This window comes from Fukomys damarensis, unplaced genomic scaffold, assembly GCF_012274545.1.
Source record: "Fukomys damarensis isolate Sample0158 unplaced genomic scaffold, DMR_v1.0_HiC HiC_scaffold_14, whole genome shotgun sequence".
Classification (NCBI taxonomy): Eukaryota; Metazoa; Chordata; class Mammalia; order Rodentia; family Bathyergidae; genus Fukomys; species Fukomys damarensis.
Window position 1 is genome coordinate 42,628,667 of NW_022900926.1, and position 20,706 is coordinate 42,649,372.

Sequence of the window (20,706 nt, forward strand, 5' to 3'; positions counted from 1 at the left end):
GAGGACTCTCATGCCCCTAGCAATAGGAAGTGGAGTTAGCCAAGGCCCTGGCCACACTCTGAGACTCCAGCTGTGTATGTCCAAAGCCTTGTGTGCAGGCAGTGACTAAGCTCGCAGAGGTGCACAGGTGCTCCATTCCCGAGCAACTCATCTGACTGCTGACTGCAATGCCCCTGCCAAACCACTCAGGCTGCCCGGGAGTCCAGGATGCTTGTAACCACCTTTTCTCCCTCTCTCCTTTCCCAGAATCACTGCCTAAATGGCTTTCCAGCTCTGCCCCCATTTTACATCATAGATGTCTCCCCAGTAAAATTGAACATTTTTAATTTTGATTTGACATTCACTTCTCAGAGAACTCAGATTTAAAAAGAAACCAAGACACTGTGGCTTGGTAGGGAAATATTAGCAAAGGGTGAAAAATCAACTGCATAAATGTTTGCTGGCCTTGCCTGAATATCCATCCAGCCGGTTGTCTTGGTCTATTTTGCTATAACAAAACGCCTGAGACTGGACACTTTATAAATAATGAGACTTATTTGGCTCACAATTCCGATGGCCAGAAGGTCCAAATATCATGGCACCAGTGTTCTAGCAAGGGACCCTTCACTGCATCACAGTGTGGAACTAAGCATATGTAGAGTAGTCCAACACTTGACACGGCCTTGCTTTATAACAGACTGCTCTTGAGAGAACTAACTCACTCTGTAATGCCGGCATCGATCCCTTCAGAGAGCCGCACCCCTCTGACCCGATAGACCCCACCACTTAGAGGTTGCACTGTACTGGCATTTTTATTGGTTTCTTTGTTTGCTTGTTTGGCTTTGATTTTCTGAGGCAGGGCCTCGCTATGTAGTTCAGGCTGATCACCATGTAGCCCAAGCTGGCCTCAAACTTGCAGCGATCCTCCTGCCTCAGCCTCCTGAGTGCTGGGATTATAGGCATATACCACCATGGCCTCAAACTTGCAGCGATCCTCCTGCCTCAGCCTCCTGAGTGCTGGGATTATAGGCATGTACCACCATGCCCAGCCCTTCTTGTATTTTCTAAAGCATTAATTAACTCATTTATTGTACCTTATTGCTATAAGTTGGTACTTCTTGAACCAATTTTGACAGGAATGCTTCCCTTCCATTAAGTTTTCTTATGCCTTAGCAGGAGCTTGTGTGAAATCATATCTTTCTAATCTCTCTCAGATCTGTAATCATGCCCTCTTGTCAACTATAATATTATTTATTCATACCTCTCTGTCTATTCGTTAATCTCATCAGAAGTTTGTCTATTTCATTCATCTTTTCCAGGAGTCAACTTTTGATTTACTTAATACTTTTTTCCTTTGCTTTATATGTCACTATTTTCTGCTCTTTACTTTGGTTATTCTGTGGTTCATTCTTTAAATTATCTACTCCATGATGGCAGAAATGCAGGTCTTCCTGTGCATCATATTTCTATGGAGAGAAAAATATAACACACGAGAAAGATTTTGTGTTTAATTCACAATCACTATTATTTACTAAATTTATCTTTGTATAATAATTTATTACTTGGAGATTTAAATCCCAGAAGCTCTATTTTTCAGGTTATACTCTTTGTAGCATCTATGCCATTGTATTTATACATAATTCTTAGAATTTCTTCACCACATTTGACTTAGTAATTATAGTAAGCAATTGTAATAAATTACTATTCCACCTTGTTGAAGCAAAATATTCCTCACTAAACAGGAAAGAGAGTACAATTTACCAATCAAGTCAGCTTAGGAACAAAGGAAAGTTGTTACAAATTCTCACTCAATAAGACCAAATGAACTACAATAACTTATTAAATACTTGCTTATGTGTTAAAAGATTCACATGGGTGTTTACTTGAGGTTTCTCTGACTATTGAAGACTCGAGTTCTTTTAATATGTTAAAAAACAAGGCTAATTCGGTTGCTCCGAAAAATCAAAATAAACTTAAAAATTGTAAAGGAAGCAGATGAAACAGAATAGTTGTTTTATTCATTCAAACAAGTGATTAGAATAAAAATCTCATAATAATTACTTGATGGAACATAAAATAACATATCTGTTTTTCTATGCCATACATGTAAAAAACAAATATTCCAGTATTTAGAATGGAATGGAGCTATAAGTTGAATATGTTGCAACTTAACTAAGTCAATGAGATTATAAAAGATACCAAGAGGATTTCTGCTAATCACAGAATCTATTTTTTAAAAAAGCATTAGTCAGCATTTTAAATGGCCAGCTTTGATGGTAGGTTTTCCATCTCTATACACAAAACAGAGAGAAATCACAAGCAAAAACTAGCATGTCACACATGTCTTATTTGCATTTCTTTGTGTAGGGAGGTTGAACAAGCATTAATGTTTATTGCCAATTTTCTTTTTACTATAAAATGACTATTTGTTCTTCTGAGTTACTCCATTTTTTATTACATAATGCAGTTATTACTTAATACATAAAAGCCTCATATAAAAAGATTATTTGCCCACTGGCTGAAAAGGTGCTACTTGAACCAAATTTAAGCTGACTTCCTGCTCCAAACGTGAGGGATTACCCAGCCTTTTCCTCTATGGGACTGGTCCAGTATTACCTAAGCAGAGAAAACGTTCAAGGGCTGTATGTTTCCCACCAGCTTCTGAGATAGGGGTATCAGCCCTAGAAATTTGTCTCTCTTTCAGAGAAAATAGCCAGAGGCCACGTGGCCAGGCCTCAATACATTCTCTCTCCAGCTTTGAACAAAGGCAACCATGTTAGGAGCAGCCGGTACATGGAGACCACCCTGGAAAAAAAAAGTCTTTCCCATGACTGTGGGTCTGATGCTGTATTTTCCAGGACCCCAGCAGTGCTTCTCTGTGCCCTTGGTGTGGGTCATAGGCACTTCACTCTCCCCTCGTCCCTCCACCAGTAGCCACTGATGGGCAGGGGGCTGTGCCTTCCCTTAACCTTTTTGGCTAAGTATAATCAGTGGATTAGCATGAAAAGATTCCCTCAAATTTTGTTTAAAAATGAATATATTTTGTTTTAAATATGTATGTCCAGTTATCATCCAATTGGATAATTAAGGCAGCCTTTGCAATTTACTCAGCGGCCTGCTATCGTGGTGAGTTTCTATCAGGGCTGTGGTCCATTCACCCTGGGCTGTCACCTACTCCTGCCCTCCCTGAGCAGAGGACAAGGGAAAGGGGCGTGTGGCCGTAGGATCTTCAGAGTTTCTGCAGTTTGGGCTTGGGAGTTGAAGTGTTATTTGAAGGTTTGACTCTAGTGTCAGCCCTCTGTATCCACTGGTTTCCTGTCTGTGAACTCAACCAGCACCCAGTGAGAAACGTTGCATTGTTGCTGCTGTGTGCTATGTCGTTAGGCTTTTGGTTGCCCTTGTACTGAATATGAGCAGACTCTTTTCCTTATCATTATTTCCTACATAGTACAGTATTGTAGCAGGATTTTCATGAGAGACAGGACCATGAAGCTTAACTTTCCAGGAAGCAAGTTTATTCATGCCAGCATGGGCTCAGGGGACTAATATCAAAAGGCTGAGCCCCAGTCATGGCGGAGTTTTGCCTTTTATCCAATTTGTGTGTCTTTGTCTCCCTTAAATGGTAACACACTGACATACCACAGCCTGACTGGGTACAATCTATGTCACAGAGCCGAACTAAAATGATGTGTGCATACCTGGTAACTAACTGTGCTATGTTGTCGGAGACCCCTGCAGTCAGGTTCCTGTCCCCACCTGCCCAGTGTGTGATGCAGACCTGAGAAAAAACATACACTAAGAGAGAGAACTAAGAGAGAGAAAGTGGGGTCCCAGGAAGACCAGTGCTGGTGTAACCAACAAAGGCGCTGGACAGTTCCAGACACTGTTTTATTGGCAATTAATTGGGGTAAAAGTGATGTGCGGTTATTATGGAAATTAATGTAAACAAGGCTCATAAAGGACAAGACAAAGGATTCTCAAATTAGGAATAGACAAAATATATGATTATAATTAGAACATGGTCCTTCTACTTTAAAGGTTTTAGTTGTGGGAATGGAATTTGAATGCAAGTTACTCTTTTTTTTTTCAGCTTAAATTGAGTTTATTGGTACATTTTAGGGATACAGTACAGTTACATTCATTGTTGGGATCTTGTACCTCTACATGACAAGTCTTGATTCTCATTTTTTCCCCTTACCTCTGCCCTCCCTTCACCCCCTCCTCCTCTCCCCATCTACAAACACTTTATTTCCATGTTTTCATTATCAACATTTTTTTCTTTTCCCTTATTACCCATGTTACCAACCCTGGACCTGAGCTCTGAGGTCCCAAGCCAGTTCCTACTGGATACAGTAGCCCAGATGTCTTATGAGCAGCCCAAATTAAACAAGTTCTAGTCAAAATACATCATTTCTTTCTTCCAAGATTTTCCCCTCTAGCATTGCTAAGCTCTTCTCATTTATTCTTCTCTGCAAGGCCTATCATTTTCTGAATAATACAGCATTGTCTTATTTTGCTTTTTCTTATTTTGTTTTTCCATACTAGAAAGTAATTTTCCTAAGGGAGGGTGTGTGTGTGTGTGTGCACATGCACTCATGCATTTGCCTTTGTTTTTAATTCCTTGTTGAATCCCTACAAGGAGAATACCTGGCACATAGTAGGTGCTCAATGAGTGTTTTGTAAATAAAGGCATCAATAAGTCCTTAGGTGAGACGGGTTTCATACTTGAATTTAGGGAAAGAGGTAAAGTTTGGAATAGTTATATTAGTAAGGCATAAATGAACAGCCAGAGGCCCCTGAAGGCCAAAACAAGACTCTTTTTCCTCCTAAGGTGGAAAGGACCAGTTAAGTTGTCCAAAAAATATCTGGTTTTTTATGATAACCAAATGAGAGCAAACTTGCCAACATGAATTGAGCATTCCTTACGTGAAATGCTTAGGACTGGAAGTGTTTCAAGTCAAGTCACAGATTCATTTGGACTTGGGATTTTGTAAATCTGCAAACACATAATGAGCTAGCTTGGAAATTTTCCACCTTTGGCGTCATGTTGGAGTTAAAAAAGTTTCAGACTGTGGGGCACTTTGGGTTTTGGATTTTCAGTTTACGGATGCTCACCTTGTATTTTCAGTCATTAGGACTCACACTAAAATGAAGCCACAGAGCCTCAGTGAACCACCAAGTGTTTTGAGAGCTATTTTTAGCAAGAACAATTCTAGATTTTTACTACTAATGCGAATGACTGGTACTATGATTTTGGAGCAGATAGAACCCCTCTTTAAACAGTTAGATGTCTAGCCTCTGAGCTAAGGCTCCACCCCAGGGACTAGTTTTATAGAGGTCCACGTGTAGAGTCAGGAAAGAAATGTTGTCAGCACTTGGGAAAGATGTCATGGGAATGAGGAAGGAAAGGGAGGGCTGACATTCTCCATCGTGACAGAAATGGAGAAAATTTAAGTCATAGGTGGTGTCCCCTCATGGGTTTTTATAGAAAACTGAAATAGTCTCTCTAAACTGGGGTAGCTGGATGACCAATCGCAATCCTCTGAATAGTTCAGACCCTGCAGACCCAAAACTAAAACCTGGTGTGAAGAGGAGGAAACTGGGATCCCTTATCACTAATTTCTTGTCTCAGCTGCTCTTGTGTGCATAGAAGAGCCCATTATTACCCTGCTGGGACCATGAAGGGATATGATTGATGGCTCTATCCAAGATCTGCTTGAAAGCCCAAAAATATCAGTACATTTCTTATGTGCCATTGGGCCATTGTGATCTCTCACTAGCCAAGGCCATCTAGTCCCTGAGATCAATTACTATCCTCAGTATCTAGTCTTCAAGGATGGGAAGCTAAACCCTTTCTTTTCCAATGGAAGGTTCAGAATAGTGGCTATCAGTCGTGCATATATGGAATTATTTTTATATATGATATAATATGCTATGTAAAATATCATCTATATGGGAAGAGAACCAAATAAATTTGTAAGGTGAGACAGGATTTGGTAGAACAAGAAAAATATATCTTGCATACAAAATAATTGGATGTGCAGAGATTCTATACAGTGTCAACACTGATGACCACAAGAACATAGAAGGCACCGAGATGGAGTTGAGGAGGACCTTGATTGGAGAGTGGCCAGCATGGGTTCTGGACTACAGAATAGCACCCCACCTGCTATCTGTGAGAGGGCAGGTACCATGGGTGCACAGACGTGAAGGGACCCACTCCCTTCTAAGGAGTTCTGCTGGGGTGAGGGAGTGCTGCAGAGCAAATCCCACCTGAGACATGGCGGGAGGGTCAGTCAAGGGGGCAAGGTGGGTCAGTGTCCTGACTTCTCTCTTAACCAACAGGAGAGGTAGGAAACAACAACCATCCCATCATTTATATTCAAGTAAGGGAGATCAAGTCCTAGGAATAGAAAACAGAAATAGTTAAATAAGCACCAATACACAATGCATTACTGTGTGGTCCTTGAAAAGAATTAGATCCCTGTGTACTGAATTGGAAAGACATTAATAATGGGAAAAAGCAAACTGTGACCAGTGTTTCTGGCATGCCTCCTTGAATCCTCTTGTCAAAAGAAAATATCTGCTACACTTGCTATTCACAACAATTACATTTGGTAGGGCTGGGGATTTAGCCCAGTAGCACCACACCTGCCTAACAAACACAAGGTGGAGAGTTCAATCCCTGGTACCAAACAAACAAACAAACAAAAACATTTGGTAGACACTATGGTTTGACCAGGTGCAATGCCTGAACTTGAATTATCTGTTGTCAGAACTAGAAATAATCTACTAACTAACGTGTGAAAAAAAGGATTAAATTTCCTGCTGGAATCGAAATCTTAAATGTGTAAGAGATGTGGCCTTGTTATCCTATGACTTTTTTATTTTAATTCACATAATAATTGTACAGATTTGTGGGGTACAGTGTGATATTTTGATACTTGTATACAAGTAATGATCAAATCAAGGTAAGTAGCATATGCACCACCTCAAACATAGACTGCTTCTTTCTGTTGAGAACATTCAAAATTCTCCTTTCTATCTGTATGGAAATGTACAAAAATTATTGTTAACAGTAGCCACCATGCTGTGCTACAGAACATTAGAACTTATTCTTCCTGTTTCATTGGACCTAGTAACCATTCTCCCTCCTTCCTTCTCCCCCACTCACCCAGCTCACTGATTGCCTGTTCTGCTCTCTACTTTTATGAGATCAACTTTTTTTGCTTCCTTCCACATCTGAGTGAAAACACACAGACACACAGTGTTTGTCTTTCTGGGTCTGGCTTAATTCACAACATAACAACCTCCGTGTCCATCTCTCTGCCTAGAAATGACAGGATCTAACTCTTTTTGTGTCTGAGCTGTATTCCATTGTGCATATACACCACATTTTCCTTATACTTCACCCATCAGAGGACACGTAGGTTCATTCCTTGGCTATTGTGAACTGGATTGCAGTGAACACAAAAATACACACATCTCTTCAGCATATAGATCTCAATTCCTCTAAATATACACCGATCAAGGGGTTGTTGGATCAAATGTTATTTTTATTTTTTATTTTTTGAGGAATCTCCATACCTTTTTTAATAATAGCTAAACTTATTTTTTTCTTTTCTGATACGGGGGCTCAGACTCAGGACCTTGTGCTTGTGAGGCAGGCGTGGTACCGCTGCGTTAATTCCCGGCCCATGGCTAAACTAATTTTAATTTTTCTTTCTCTACATTCGCATCAGTATTTTCTTTTGAGGGTTCTGATGATGGCCTCTCTAACTGGGACAAGACAATAACTCGTTGTGGTTCTGATTTGCATTTCCTTCATGATTAGTGACATTGAGCATTTTTCATATATCTGTTGGCCATTTCTGTAGCTTCTTTTGAGAAAGTTCTATTTAGATCATTTGCCCATTTTAATTGGATTTTTTTTTTTTTGCTATTGAGCTTGAGTTCCTTATATGTTCTAGATACTTAACCCTTGTCAGATGAATAGTTTGCAACTATACTCTTCCATTCTATAATTCTCTTTCCAAATATACTCTTCCATTATGTTCCTTCCCTTCAGTCTCTTGTTCCCTTTTTCTGTGCAAAAGGTTGTTTGTTTGTATTAGTTTAATATAGTCCTATTTGCCTATTTTTTGGGGGGGGTTTCACTTGTGCTCTTAAGATCTTGACCAAAAAAGTTCTTTCCCATATCAATGTTCTAAAATCTTTTCCCTATATTTTCTTCTCTTAGTTTTTTGTTGTTGCTGTTGCTTTTATGTGGTATCAGTTGAAATGTCTCCTTTTCTCATCTCATTTTACTTGGGTTTTCTCTGTTTTTTTGTTTTTTTTTTTCTTAATCATTGTCTAAGTTTTATCTAAGCTTAGTCTTTGTCTAAGCTTTGTCTGTGTTTTGAACTTTATCTTCTTAGTCTATTTGCTGATTTTGTTTAAGGATGCAACTTTTTATTTTATGTATCTCTTGTATCTTCTCAGCCTGAATTTCATTTGCTTCTGCTCTGGTCTTTATTTGTGTCCTTTACTAATTTTAAGTTTAGTTTGTTCTTGCATTTCTGGTTCGTAAAGGTGGGATCACTTATTCACAGCCTAATGAAGCTCTAGAGAGCCAGTGCAGTGTGGGGAGAAGGCAGGCTCAGGGCTCTTTCCTGAAGCCAATACCTAACTCCTTAGCTCTTCCCTCATCTTTCTGTTGTTTTTCCAGCCCAGAGCTCCTGTGTTGGTTAGGAAAGCCATGGCACCTGGCCTGCGCCCTTTGTTTTCTGGTTCTCCGTGACAGCCCAGCATGGGACCATGGCCATTGCCCATGCAGTGTGAGGACCCTGCACACTCTTAGTGTCTTGGGGTGTCCTGCTGCCAGGCATTAATGCACATGGCTCCATCTGACGAGACAAAGGGCGGAAACTCCCACATGTCTGCACTACAACTCTAGGGTTTCTGGGGTGGAGGGGCAATGGGACATGGGTGTGGCATCACAGTGAGCAGCTTTCATTCCTTTTCTACAGAATTCTTTCAAGTGCTGGGCTTGAAGTGATTTTTACTTCTTTGGATGCTTCTTGATATTTTTAACTTTTTAAAAAATCAAAACGTAGCAGTCAGGAAAGTGCAATTTAAGAATAACTGTGGTGCTCTCCTAGCTCTGGTTCAGAATAGTTGCTGAACGATGGCAGCTATTAAAAGAATGTGCCTCTGGGATCACCCAGGAGAAGTCCTTGCTCACACCAACCAGGAAAGGCTTTTCTGTCTTCTCTACTAAAGAAAGACTTGTTTTTGTTTGTTTTCTTTTTTTTTATAATACACATAAGGCCACCAATGCCCAGACCTTGGTAGGAAGTACAGCACCTTGGCTGGAAATGTGTATTTAAAGAGAGCACCCGTCTTCCACTCATCACCCAAAACTGCTCTACACCTCAGGCTTCTTTTCTTTCCAGTTAGGTGATGCTATGCACATCATAGAGTGTAAGAGGAAATAGTATAACAAAATGCTTACATGCTCTGAGAGGCTGAGGCAGGAGGGTCCCAAGTTCAGGCTCAGCCTGGGAAATTTAATGACTTAGCAAGATCCTGTATCAAAATAACAAACAAAAAAAAGGTCTGGGGATGGAGCTTAGTGTGAAGGCCCTTATTTCAATCCACAATATCACAGGGAGAAATTTTTAAAAGGTGTGTAGGGCAGCACCTGGTACATACAAAGCAAGCTCTGAATGATTCTGAGCTGTTATTGTTCTTGCTAGGTCTGAAACTCACAGGCAACCAGGTTCTTGAATTTATTTTAATTAAAGTGTTAGATTAGTCCAAGAAATCCCTGTTATGAGGGGTTTGGGGTTAATCCAATATCTCCATCCCTTCACCCTCTGAAGCTCTGATCATTTGAGTCTCCTGAATAAAGTGGCAGTAGGCAAATGAACTGAAGAAAAGAAACACGCACATTTACTACTTGCACATGCATGGGAGCCTCACAGAGTGTGACAGGGTGAAATGCCAGGTGCCTCCAGCATATATTGTACCTGAGCTCCAGAAAGAAAGAGAGGATGAGGCTTCTGGAGAGAGGGGTGACCGGTTGTGGAAGCAAAGGCTGCCTGGTTATGCAGACACAGCCCCTCTCACTGGCAGCCCTCAGGAGGACAGGTGACAGTCTCTGGGGAGGTCAGCCTTGACCTCAAATCCCTGTGGGCAGGACTCCAGGAAGAGGGCTCACAATCCATGCCGTCACAGGAACTGCTTTTGGACAGATGAGGCAAAGGCAGAGAAAGCCTTCTTTGTAAACCGGGGGAGAAAAGGGGGCAAGAGACAGGAGCGCCCAAGAGACCATGATTCTCCTTTATTTGGTTGAAAGAGCTCAGTGTGTCCCAGTGCCACTCTGGGTCTCATTTTCTGTGTCCCCCATACTGGCTTTAAGGATTTGTGTAGTTGTGTGTGGGTGTGGAGTATGTGGCCGTGGAAATGCATGCGCTGTGCCTGTTCTGAAGGAACCCAACCACCCCTGGCTGACCCAAGACCGCGCTAAACTCTGACCCCTGCACAGCAGCACTTAGGGCCTCCTATCATCAGCAGCTTTGCTAACAGCAGCCACTCTCCCTGCGCTTTCCCGAGCCTCTGCCTTGGGCACATTACCACTTGTGCTCTGCTCTCTCAAGACTCCTTCTTGGCAGAAGCCACACACCCTTTCCCTGAACTCCACCCTCACGCTCTGTGAAAGAACCCATAGCCTGTATGAGATGATTTGCTCTGGTTGATGTGCCAGGCGGTCCCTCTCAGCTTTGTTTGAAATAAACCTGTCCTGTTGAGCTCACGCCTTTGTTTCCTTTCCTTATTTTCCCTAACATGTTCTTTTTTTATGAATAGCATGAAAAGAAAATAATACCTGTGAATGTCTTGTGAGCAGGCTTGACAAGTGAGCACAGGATACTGAGATGTCCCAGCTCAGGGATGACCTCTGTCCTCTGCCACCCGCAGGCCTGGACAAGGGACAAAGGTACAATCAGAACTGCCAGGTTCCAGGACAAAGCTAAACAAGGGAACGTGGCCTCTTAGAGCAGGTGTCTTCCATCCCCCCTTCTTGTTTAGTCTCCCCACTACCTTGTCCAGCAGAGCTAAATTCAAGGCCCACCTCCCTGTATTCTCAGGCAACATCTCTTAACATAGCTTCTCACCTTCAAATGGAGATAGAGCTATCTTCTTAAAATCTTGTTGCAGGGGCCACATGAGTTAATATTTACAAAGCTGTCTCATAAGTGATCTTATGTTAGGCTTTTTTAAAACTGCAAACACAAGGGCCGGGGATTTAGCTCAGTGGTTAGATGGCCTGCCTTGCAAACGCAAGGACCCAAAAGCAATTCCCGGTACCCCCCAAAATAATAAATAAATAAACAAATAAATAAATAAAATTGCAAAAACGTATCTGATTCATATGATCTGTTGACATCTCAATAATCAGACATGCAACTGCACCTGCAGAGAAGAGGTATAAGTGGCACAGGTGGTTGGACACATTGCCTTTAGCAGTGAAGTACAGGAAGTGAGCTTGGTCAGGTGGCCCTGCTCTTTCTCCAGCTGGAGATGCTCGACCCACCTACTGCAACAGAAGCAGGAGCCACGGAAGTGTATGAGTAGTTCTCTCTGAATCGCACAGTCTTCTGACGTGAGGAGAGCATCTCCATGGCTGAGGCACTTGCTTCTGACCATGAGGAGGTGGTGGAAGCACTGAACCCTGCAGGCCTAGCCCAGAGTCCCTTCTTTCTGGGACAACAGTGCCTCCCTCAGTCTACACAATATCTGACAGCAAAGCTGAGTGGTGGCTTCCTCCCCAGTACATCACTGCGCCCCTCTGCAGACACCCATCCCTGTATCTCCGGACCCCCAGTAGTGCCACCCCATTCAGCCCCTTCCTAGACCCCTCACCCTTTGCTGGCTGAACATGGTGAAGCTCGGTGGATGACGGGAAGCCGTCCCTGAAGGCTGAGCTATAGGCATGGAAAGAAATGTTTGGGCCTTGACTGGGGAAAGGATTGTCAAGACCCCTCACTCCATGTTCTTTTTGGGGTAGTTGTGCCACTCTTCTGAGCTGGTGCCCACATGCCCACGATGACACAGCCTTAGGCCAGCACTGCTAGCAGCTTTTGTTACAGCTGCCTTCAGCTTCTCAAGTACACCACATGTTTGCTGAATGAACAGATGACCACACCATATTGTCCCAAGAGAGCCTTAGGCTTCCCCAGAAGTGATCTCACCAGGCACCTCTAATGTTTCCCAATGCCTGAGTCACATTCACTAGCTTGCCAAGTGTTTAATGCTAGGCAGTCCCCCCAATCAATTTGTTTCTGCTCTGACAATACCAGATGCCCTGCTCCACCCCCACTTTTCTTACATTGACTTTGGCTCCAGGAGGGTGACAGTAATAAAAGCAAGAAGGGATGGGTCCCCAGTGTCATCTCTATGACACATCAGGCAAATTTAAGGTATATTTTTGTTTCTTTTTTCTTTTCTTTTTTCTTTTTTTTTTTTTTTTTTTTTTTTTTTTTGTATTGCAGGTTGAACCCAGGGCCTCTACATTAAGCTATATCCTCAGCCCTTATAGTTTTTGAGACAAGATCTCACTAAGTTACTTTGCTATCCTCTGCCTCAGCCTCCCAGGTTACTGGGATTACAGACATGTGCCCACTACACCTGGCCATCTTCCCCCAGAGACCATGCCATGAACAGACCTTCCTGGTGGGCACCTCCTCCTGAGACCCACGGCCAACTGCTCACATGACCTTGCTGAGGCCCAACCTGCTGTGTTATCTAAGTCAGCTCACTATTCTCTACCACCCGCTCAAGAACCCGCAAGCTCTGCACCTTTCCCACAGGTCTGTCATACAGAAAGAAGTTGGGGAGGATGCTGTCGCTGCTAATGATCTTTGTTGAAAAAGTTGGAACATTTTAGTACATATTTGAAAAATACTATTCAAAGATTGCAATTTTTTAACCAGTAGGGTATCACTGTTATGATCAGAAAGTGTTAGACACAGTTGAAGGTTTTGCTACGGAGTAGCTGAAGGGAAGCACTAGAGTCACTCTGTGTATCCAGAATTGAGAAGATCAAGAAAAGGTCCTTTTCTTTTTCTTTTTTGGCCAAAGATTACTTGTTTTCCAAGTAGCAAAGCCTATTCTCTCTCCCTCTCCTTCCCCTCCTCCTTCCACTCTCTGGGCAAGCATTCTTCCATTGAGCTCCACCTCAGGCCTTCTCCTTTCTCAAAGGAAGCCCAAAGTGCTGCTCACTTCCACCTTTCCAACTCATGCCTTGCAGCCTGTGGCCATCACTTATCTTCGCAGGAACAGGCCACCAATTCACATTAGGAACTTCTGAGGACTGGCTGGTAGGTCATCTTCGTGGTTTATCTTATAGGTAAAGACATTTTAAAATAAAGTTTTTTGTTTTTTGTAATAAGATCACTAACGGTGTTCAAGAAGCACATGACTCATGGTAAAAGAGAACTCTTTTTGATGTATTTATTATGCTATTTCACAGTTAGTATATGAGTTCATTTTCTAGAATCACCAGTAAGAACCAAACCCAAGAGTGACATAGAGTAACATACTCCTGGAACATAGGTGGACGAAACACCCCTCCTAAGATGGTCTTCAAAGGGGGATCCTGTCTGCTTCCATCACTTTATTTAAACTCAACTGAGGTAGTTTTCTGGAAGAACCACCGTATTTAAAAACCCAAGGCTCACCAAGCAATCTACACATTGAAACTCTTTTATCAACACAGATTTCTGCGAATGGAAAGACATTTTCTTCCAGACAGTAAATTAACAATAGCATTCTAGAAAAACAGTTGCAGAGACTTTTTTGTACCAATATTTAATTTCTATTTGACCTCCAAAGTACTTTATGTAATTAAGTACTGTACTTGATACCAACAGAAACACCAGCTCTCATTAGAGCAGATAAATAGATAAAAGATAGAGATCTGGGGTTCTTCAGAAATAAAACAAGTTAAGACAAAGCTCACTCAGATAATTCTTTAGGGTTGAGATTAATTTGGGGCGGGCATGGATGAGGAAGAGTACAAGAAAAGCAAAGATTTCTGGGAGTTTCTTTGGATAACAAATCCCTCTTCATCTCTTCTGTTCAGCTCCTAGTAAAACAGCTCTCAGGTGCCTTTGCATTCAGATGTTTGGACCTGAAGGTAAATTGTGTTTTCTTTGGGCTTCGCTTTCCTGTAGCAACCACGAATAAAAATTACAGTTGATATCAATCATTATGCAATCCACACTTTCATTGAGAAACTGTTACAAATTTGTATGCAGAAGTATCCCAAAACAAAGACAGCAAAGAACAAGGAAAAATAGGGCTCATAGGGGTGAGCACACCAAAGCCCGTGTGAGACCTCTGGGTTATGGCCCATTCTCATGAGAACTTTTAAAAATATTTATACAGGTGAAAAAATTAAAATATTCATGACACTTGAAAAATGAAATGAAATCAAACTTCAATGTAAATAAATAAAATTTTACTGGAGTCCAGACACACCTATCCACTTACTGGCTTGGCTATTTTCTGCAATGAGGGCAAAACTGCGGTGGCAAGAGAGACCACTGAGCCCCAGGGCTGGATATAGTCACTCGGCTTTGCAGACCCTGATGTGGAACACACATCCAGTTGCTGCCTAACTCAGGAACTTTACAGTCAACACTCTGTTTTGAACCTGGTGACTTTCAGGGAACTTATCATCATTTCCTTCATTTGTAGAGTGGGTACAATGACGACAGTAGCTGCTGCACGGTGTTTTGAGAGGCTGCGGTGGGAAGGTGTAGATTGCTTCCAGTGAGGAAGCACAGAGCAAGAGTTTCATAAAGGCTGCCGCCCTGTATCCCATTGTCCCATTTCCCCATTGTTTCCCCAGAAAGTAGGAAAGAAGGAGTGATAGAAATTATCTCTGTGGCCATGGACTTCCTGCTAATTAAGGATTATTACAAGGTGTGATCCAAATGTACAATAAATGTTTACATTTTAAGTTTATAACAGTAAGACACTCAAACAGTAATCCCCCTCCAAATGCTCCTCTTCGCTTCAGCCAACCCCACCATTCTTGCCACTTTCTGATGCGGTTCTAGAAGTCTCCTTTCATAAGCATCTTTACAAGCTATACTAAAAAATACAGTGAATGCTGCTGCCAAATGCTATCCAACGGAAAAGCGGACTCATAAAAACATTATAGTATATACTCACTCACCCAGTTCACTGAGTCTGGCACTATGTGACTTCTGGCTCTTCCCCAAAGTCAAAATGACCATGAATGATCAACACGGAGGTCACAGAGGAAGCCGCAACAGTGTAACTCACATTCATGAAAGAGGACATCCAGAACTGCCTCAGAGTGGCAAGAATGATTGAATAAATGTTTCAAATGAGGGAGAGTATTTTGAGGGGGATTAAAGGCAATGTGTCCTTTGCTGTAATAATTTTTTTAATTTAAACATGCACTGCATTTTTTAATCACACCTCACATAGTGGTGAGGACAATAAAACAAGCTATTACAATAGAACATGAAGAGGTCTGTTGAGAACAGAGAAGCTTGGGTTATCAGGTTCAAAACAGGAGCGCCTGGCCTCCCTGAACAGGGCAGGCGTGGTTATGAAGTGTTAAACAAAGCATCCTAAAAGATCACCAAGTGCCTATTAACAAAGTACAAAGAAATATATGTAAATTAGATAGTACACTGGCTATATATTTCTGGGCCAAATCATTGGGCCAGGTCTTCATGACCCTGAAGGTCATTCTGTTCATGCACAGGGACACGTACATGGGAACTGTGGAATCACTACAACTGAGCCTGGAAAGGGGTGCAGAGGTGGCCTCAGAGGCACTTGTAGAGCCTGAAACTCCACTAAAGCATACTCTGTCACAAGAATGATGATAGTAAGCCATTCTTTGTGAAGAAATTCACTAAAGAATGTGAACCAACCAGTACTAGTAGGTCAGGAGGTTGACGTAAAAATGCTCAAGTTTTTAATTCTCAGGGGCCTTGGTGCCCGACAGCCCCATCACAGACACATGCACACAGTTCTCTATGGTGCTGTCTGGAACAAGATGCATGGTTCCCACAGTCTTCTTCTTTGACATACAGGCAAGGGCTACTGAATTTTGTATCCACTCACAGCTGCTCTGGCAGTAGACTAAGATATCCAAATATCTATGATGCTCTCCTAAACCTTTAAGGTGGGGAAATGGGGAGTGAAGGGTGACACCGTGGCCCTTTCCAGAGGGCCTGCCCACCCCAGCACCCAAGGCCTCACCTCCCAAGGTTCTCAGCATCCTCAATGGTCTCAGGCAGAGAGACCCCCTTGGTCTCTGGAAGAAACAGCGTCATTCCTCCAGCAGTCAGGCCCAGCACCCCTTCAAATGAAACAGATTGCACAGGAAGGCATCAGAGCATAGCCAGTACCATGTGCAGAAGTGACTGCAATGAGCTAGAGATGTCCAGATAACTTATGGAGGAGGGGAGGAAAAAATTTTTTAAAGTTATCAGGAACATTTAGGTAGAAAATAAAAGCCATGGGACAACTGGAGAACTGCCAGCATAAGAAAACGCTGCTTTCATTTTACTTCTACTGATGTTTAAGAATTGGGGAATGTAAGCTGGGCGTGGTAGCACACACCTGCTGGGAGGCTGGGGCAGGAGGAGAGTTAGCAATCAAATGCATAAGAAAAAGGGCTGTGCCCAAATTCTACCCTGTAGGGTGGATTAATGAATTCTGAAGCTAGAGGATGTAAATCTCTGACTACATCCTTGGAATGGCATCTTGTCTTTCCCAAGGAGCGAGACAGACTGAGCCAGGAGATGAGTGGAGAGTGTGCTCGTTCCTCAACATTCACTCAACAAACAGCTGTTGAGTACTCACACTATACCCACCACCAGACTGGAAAGAAGATGTAATAAATTATCTTGAACTCTTACCAAACAAGATGAGGGGCAAGGCTTGCCAAATCTCTATCAGCCTGTACACCATGAAGGGAGTGATGATCCCACCCAAGTCACAGAGGGAAGAACACACCATCATCCCAAGGCTCCTAGTAAAATACAGACAATCAAAAGGTTACATTCTACAATTCAATTCTTTTACATTTGAAAAGTATTACTTAATTTTTTATTAGTACATGTTGTAGTACATAATGTTCACATTATATGGAGATGCTACATGTAAATAATACATCTGAATTCCTGTTTGCATCCCCTTTCTCTCCCCCTCAAATAAGAGAAACCTTGCAATGTTTAAGCTTTGCCTCTGATTTATTTCACTTAACATTATGGTCTTAAGGTGCATCCATTTCCCTACTGATTATTCAACTTTATCTTTCTTTATTGTAGAGTAGTACTGCATTGTGTGTAAATACCGCACCTTCATCCATTCATCTGTTGATTGATTTATACGCTGCTTCCAAGATTTAGCTATCATGAATCGTGCTGCTATAAGCATGGGTATGCATGTTATCACTGAAATGTGATGTCTTTTACTCTTTTGGGAAGAAGTGGAATAACGGATCAAATGTAATTTCTAGTTTGAGTTTCTTGAGGAATCTCCATACTGATTTCTACAGTGGTTGTATGTCATGGCTTGTGCCTAGATACCCTCAAAAGCCTCACACGGTCATAGGTGGGGTTTTTCAAAGGTGGCTGGATCTAGAGTGTGCAGTGCTGGGATTAAGTGCGTGATGCTAGGATCAAAGCTATGTGATTAGTAAGCTAGTCTAGTGATGAGTTTGGCCTAGTTCTGAGTGTGGATAATGGGAAGGCCCACCCTGGGTGTGAATGCCACCCTCCCTAAGGGCATGTAGCCTGAATAGAACGTAAAGGACAGTAAGAGGACTGCTGTTCCTGCTTGCTGTTAGTCACTTGCTTCCTCACTACTTTGCTACTTTGCTGCTTTCCTGCCTGCAATGAACTGTTTCTCTTCTGATGTCAACATAAAGGGATTTGTTATACAATTTCAAACGTATACACTCTAAGAAATAGTCAGGGTCTATAAATGACAGGCACACTATAGTCTGGAGCTTGGAATATTTATGTTTTTGATAGTGGGAATTTGTGAATCTATAGAAAAGATGGGCTTGGTTTATAGGAAAAAGCAATGGCCCACCAATAGATAGAAAGGTAATGGCTCATTTTACCTGGTGGGCCCAGTCTTTTTTTTTATTAAAAGGGTAAGATGTTTTGCCTAAAAAAATTTTTTGAAATCTTCAAATCTATTGCTCTTAAGGTATTATCAACTAAGCTAATATACAGACTTATACTTTTATTTATTTGAGGGGGTTCTGGGGGTTGACTCAGGATCTTGCACTTGCAAGACAGGCGGCACTGAGCTAAATCTCTGGCCCCAGACTTATAGTATCTTAAATGGATCTTAGATATAATTGTAGGCTCCTTGGTTATAATTCAGATTTTTGTGACACTTTATTTATTCACTCATTCTCCAAGTATTTTGGGACTGATTCGCACAGCTGTAGGACAGTTTTGTGAGATGTAGAGAAGTGTGAGGAAGGACTCCTGTTTTCAAGGAGCTCATAATACAATGAAGATACATAAATGGAAGCTAGTTTTCTAAACAGGGCCACGTGGAAGAAAGTCAAACAAATGTTCTCACAACATGTGCTACCTGGAGTTAGGGGAAAGAGAGCTGCTCAACTTGGAAGCCTCCTGTGACTAAGAAGCAGGGCCAAAATTGTTCAAATAGTATTTGTTTGAATTTTCAGTATTTAAAAAGTAAAAAAATTATTTCCCTTTTTGTGATTTTTATTTGATTTAACTGACTAAAAATATTGGAACTTGCATGACTACCTTAATTGTGTGTTGGGGGTGTGGTTTAAAGTTACTTCTGAACACCCAGGTTTCCTTCCTATTTCCTGATAATCCTCATCGCCCACGCTGTCTGCAGCATGGTCAAGGGCCCCTCAGAGGCGGACTACTTGGCCTTTTCCATGGAAGACCAGACATTCAGTACTACTAAGGTTTTGATGTTCCTGAAAGGCCCATATATTGAAGGCTTAATCACCAACCTATGGCACTATAGGGTGATGGTGAACCTTTAAGAGGTGGGACCTAAGGGGAGAAAGTGCACTTAAAGTAAAAATTGGGACCACAGCCCTCCCCAACCCTGTTTCCTGGCTGCCATGAGGTGAACAGACCTCCTCTGCACATACTGCCACCATGATGTACTGTGCTATCTCAGGCCCAAAGCAAGAGCACCAAATGACTGTGGGCTGAAGCCTCTGAAACCTTTAAATCAAAATAAACCTTTCACCTCATTGAGTTGATTATCTCAGGTATTTTATTATAGCAACACAAAGCTGACTAATCTTTGTCAGTTTGCATTTTGAGTCAGTCCCCTGGGTCTGGTGGCCATGACAATGAAATTGTTTATCCTGGCTATTTTAGACTATGGCCTCAGAGCTGCCAATGCAAAAGATTTTCCCTCTAAATGCCTTCATCCCTTTGTATTCAGGCCAGACAACTTTTTCACAGATGAGAGTCTAAGATATGTCCTTTTAATAAAGGAATTGGCAGAAGAACGGAAAGGGTGACTCAGAATCATGAGTCTTCTGGCTTACTGATGGGCTCAGAAACTGTACTGGTGTAAAATGAGACTGAGGAGCTGAAATATTCCTTAGAAGCCATTGGTACAATGTCAAAGGGAGAAGAGACAACTTATATAAAGGAAAAAAAGAATTAAGGTAATATATATCAAATTTCAATAAAGGCCAGATTAAAATAATGGCAATTTTTAAAATTCTAATTGAGTGGTGACTTTTATAATTAATACCAAGTCTTCTAAGATTCTGATGGCAGGAAATGCATACAAAGATGCCTGACATCTTGTTAGAGATTAGGATACATAAAAGCCACAAAATTACTAATATCTTCAGAATGACTCAAACAAACAATACCAAACATTGCTAAGGATGTGGAGCAGCTAGACCCCCTCACGCATGTCTGGTGGGAACGCAAAATGGTCCAGCCACTTTGGAAAACAATTTGACGGCTTCATGTAAATTGAATCAGATACTCTTCATATAACCCCTGTAATCCTACTCCTAAGTTTTCACTCAACTGCGATTTATACATGTCTATTCAAAGACCTGTATATGAGCATTTATAGCAACTGTCTCGTAACTACCCCAAACTGAAAATTGCTCAAAAGGTGAATGGAAAAACATGGTGGTATATCTCTGTTTTGGGTTACTATGCTGCAACGAAAAGGAACTAACCATTGATAAATGCAGTGAGACAAGTAAATCCCATCTTGCAAAGTGAAAGAAGGCAAACACTAAGTCTATTTAATTTACATTGACAACCTGAGAAAGACAAAACTATAGGGGCAGAAATAAAATTCACGGCCCCTGGGATCTGGATGGAAGTAGAGAGAAGGATACTTACTGCAAAGAGATATGAAGAAAGTTGGGTGGTGTGTGATGGAAATAGTCTATTTTGATCATGGCAGTGCTTAAAGAATTAAATATATTTATCATCAAAACTCATCAAACTACATTTTGGAAAAATATTTTACTCCATCTGTAGAGGCACAGCAACGCTTAACAACTAGGCCACATGTGGAACAGTCCAACAGGAGACTTTATTCGGGAAGGCAGGTCAGGAAGAGAGGAGAGAGGGAAGAGAGAGAGAGAGAGAGAGAGAGAGAGAGGAAGTTCTTTTTATTGGTTTCGGGCTGGGCTATTGC

General features: G+C 41.7%; 1 protein-coding gene across 2 annotated transcripts in view; it reads right to left on the minus strand.

Annotated features, from left to right (window-relative positions):
• Positions 1–13,646: 13,646 nt before the first annotated feature.
• The window catches only part of LOC104866842 (solute carrier family 22 member 1), a 24,940-nt gene continuing 17,880 nt past the window's right edge, over positions 13,647–20,706 (minus strand). For both annotated transcript variants that reach the window (XM_010631047.3, XM_010631049.2), the window contains exons 9-11: positions 16,932–17,044; positions 16,270–16,369; positions 13,647–14,189 (exon numbers count right to left, since the gene is read on the minus strand). In XM_010631047.3, the coding sequence (XP_010629349.1) occupies positions 14,123–14,189; positions 16,270–16,369; positions 16,932–17,044 (280 nt within the window). In that variant the 3' untranslated portion in view covers positions 13,647–14,122. The remainder of the gene's footprint in view (positions 14,190–16,269; positions 16,370–16,931; positions 17,045–20,706) is intronic.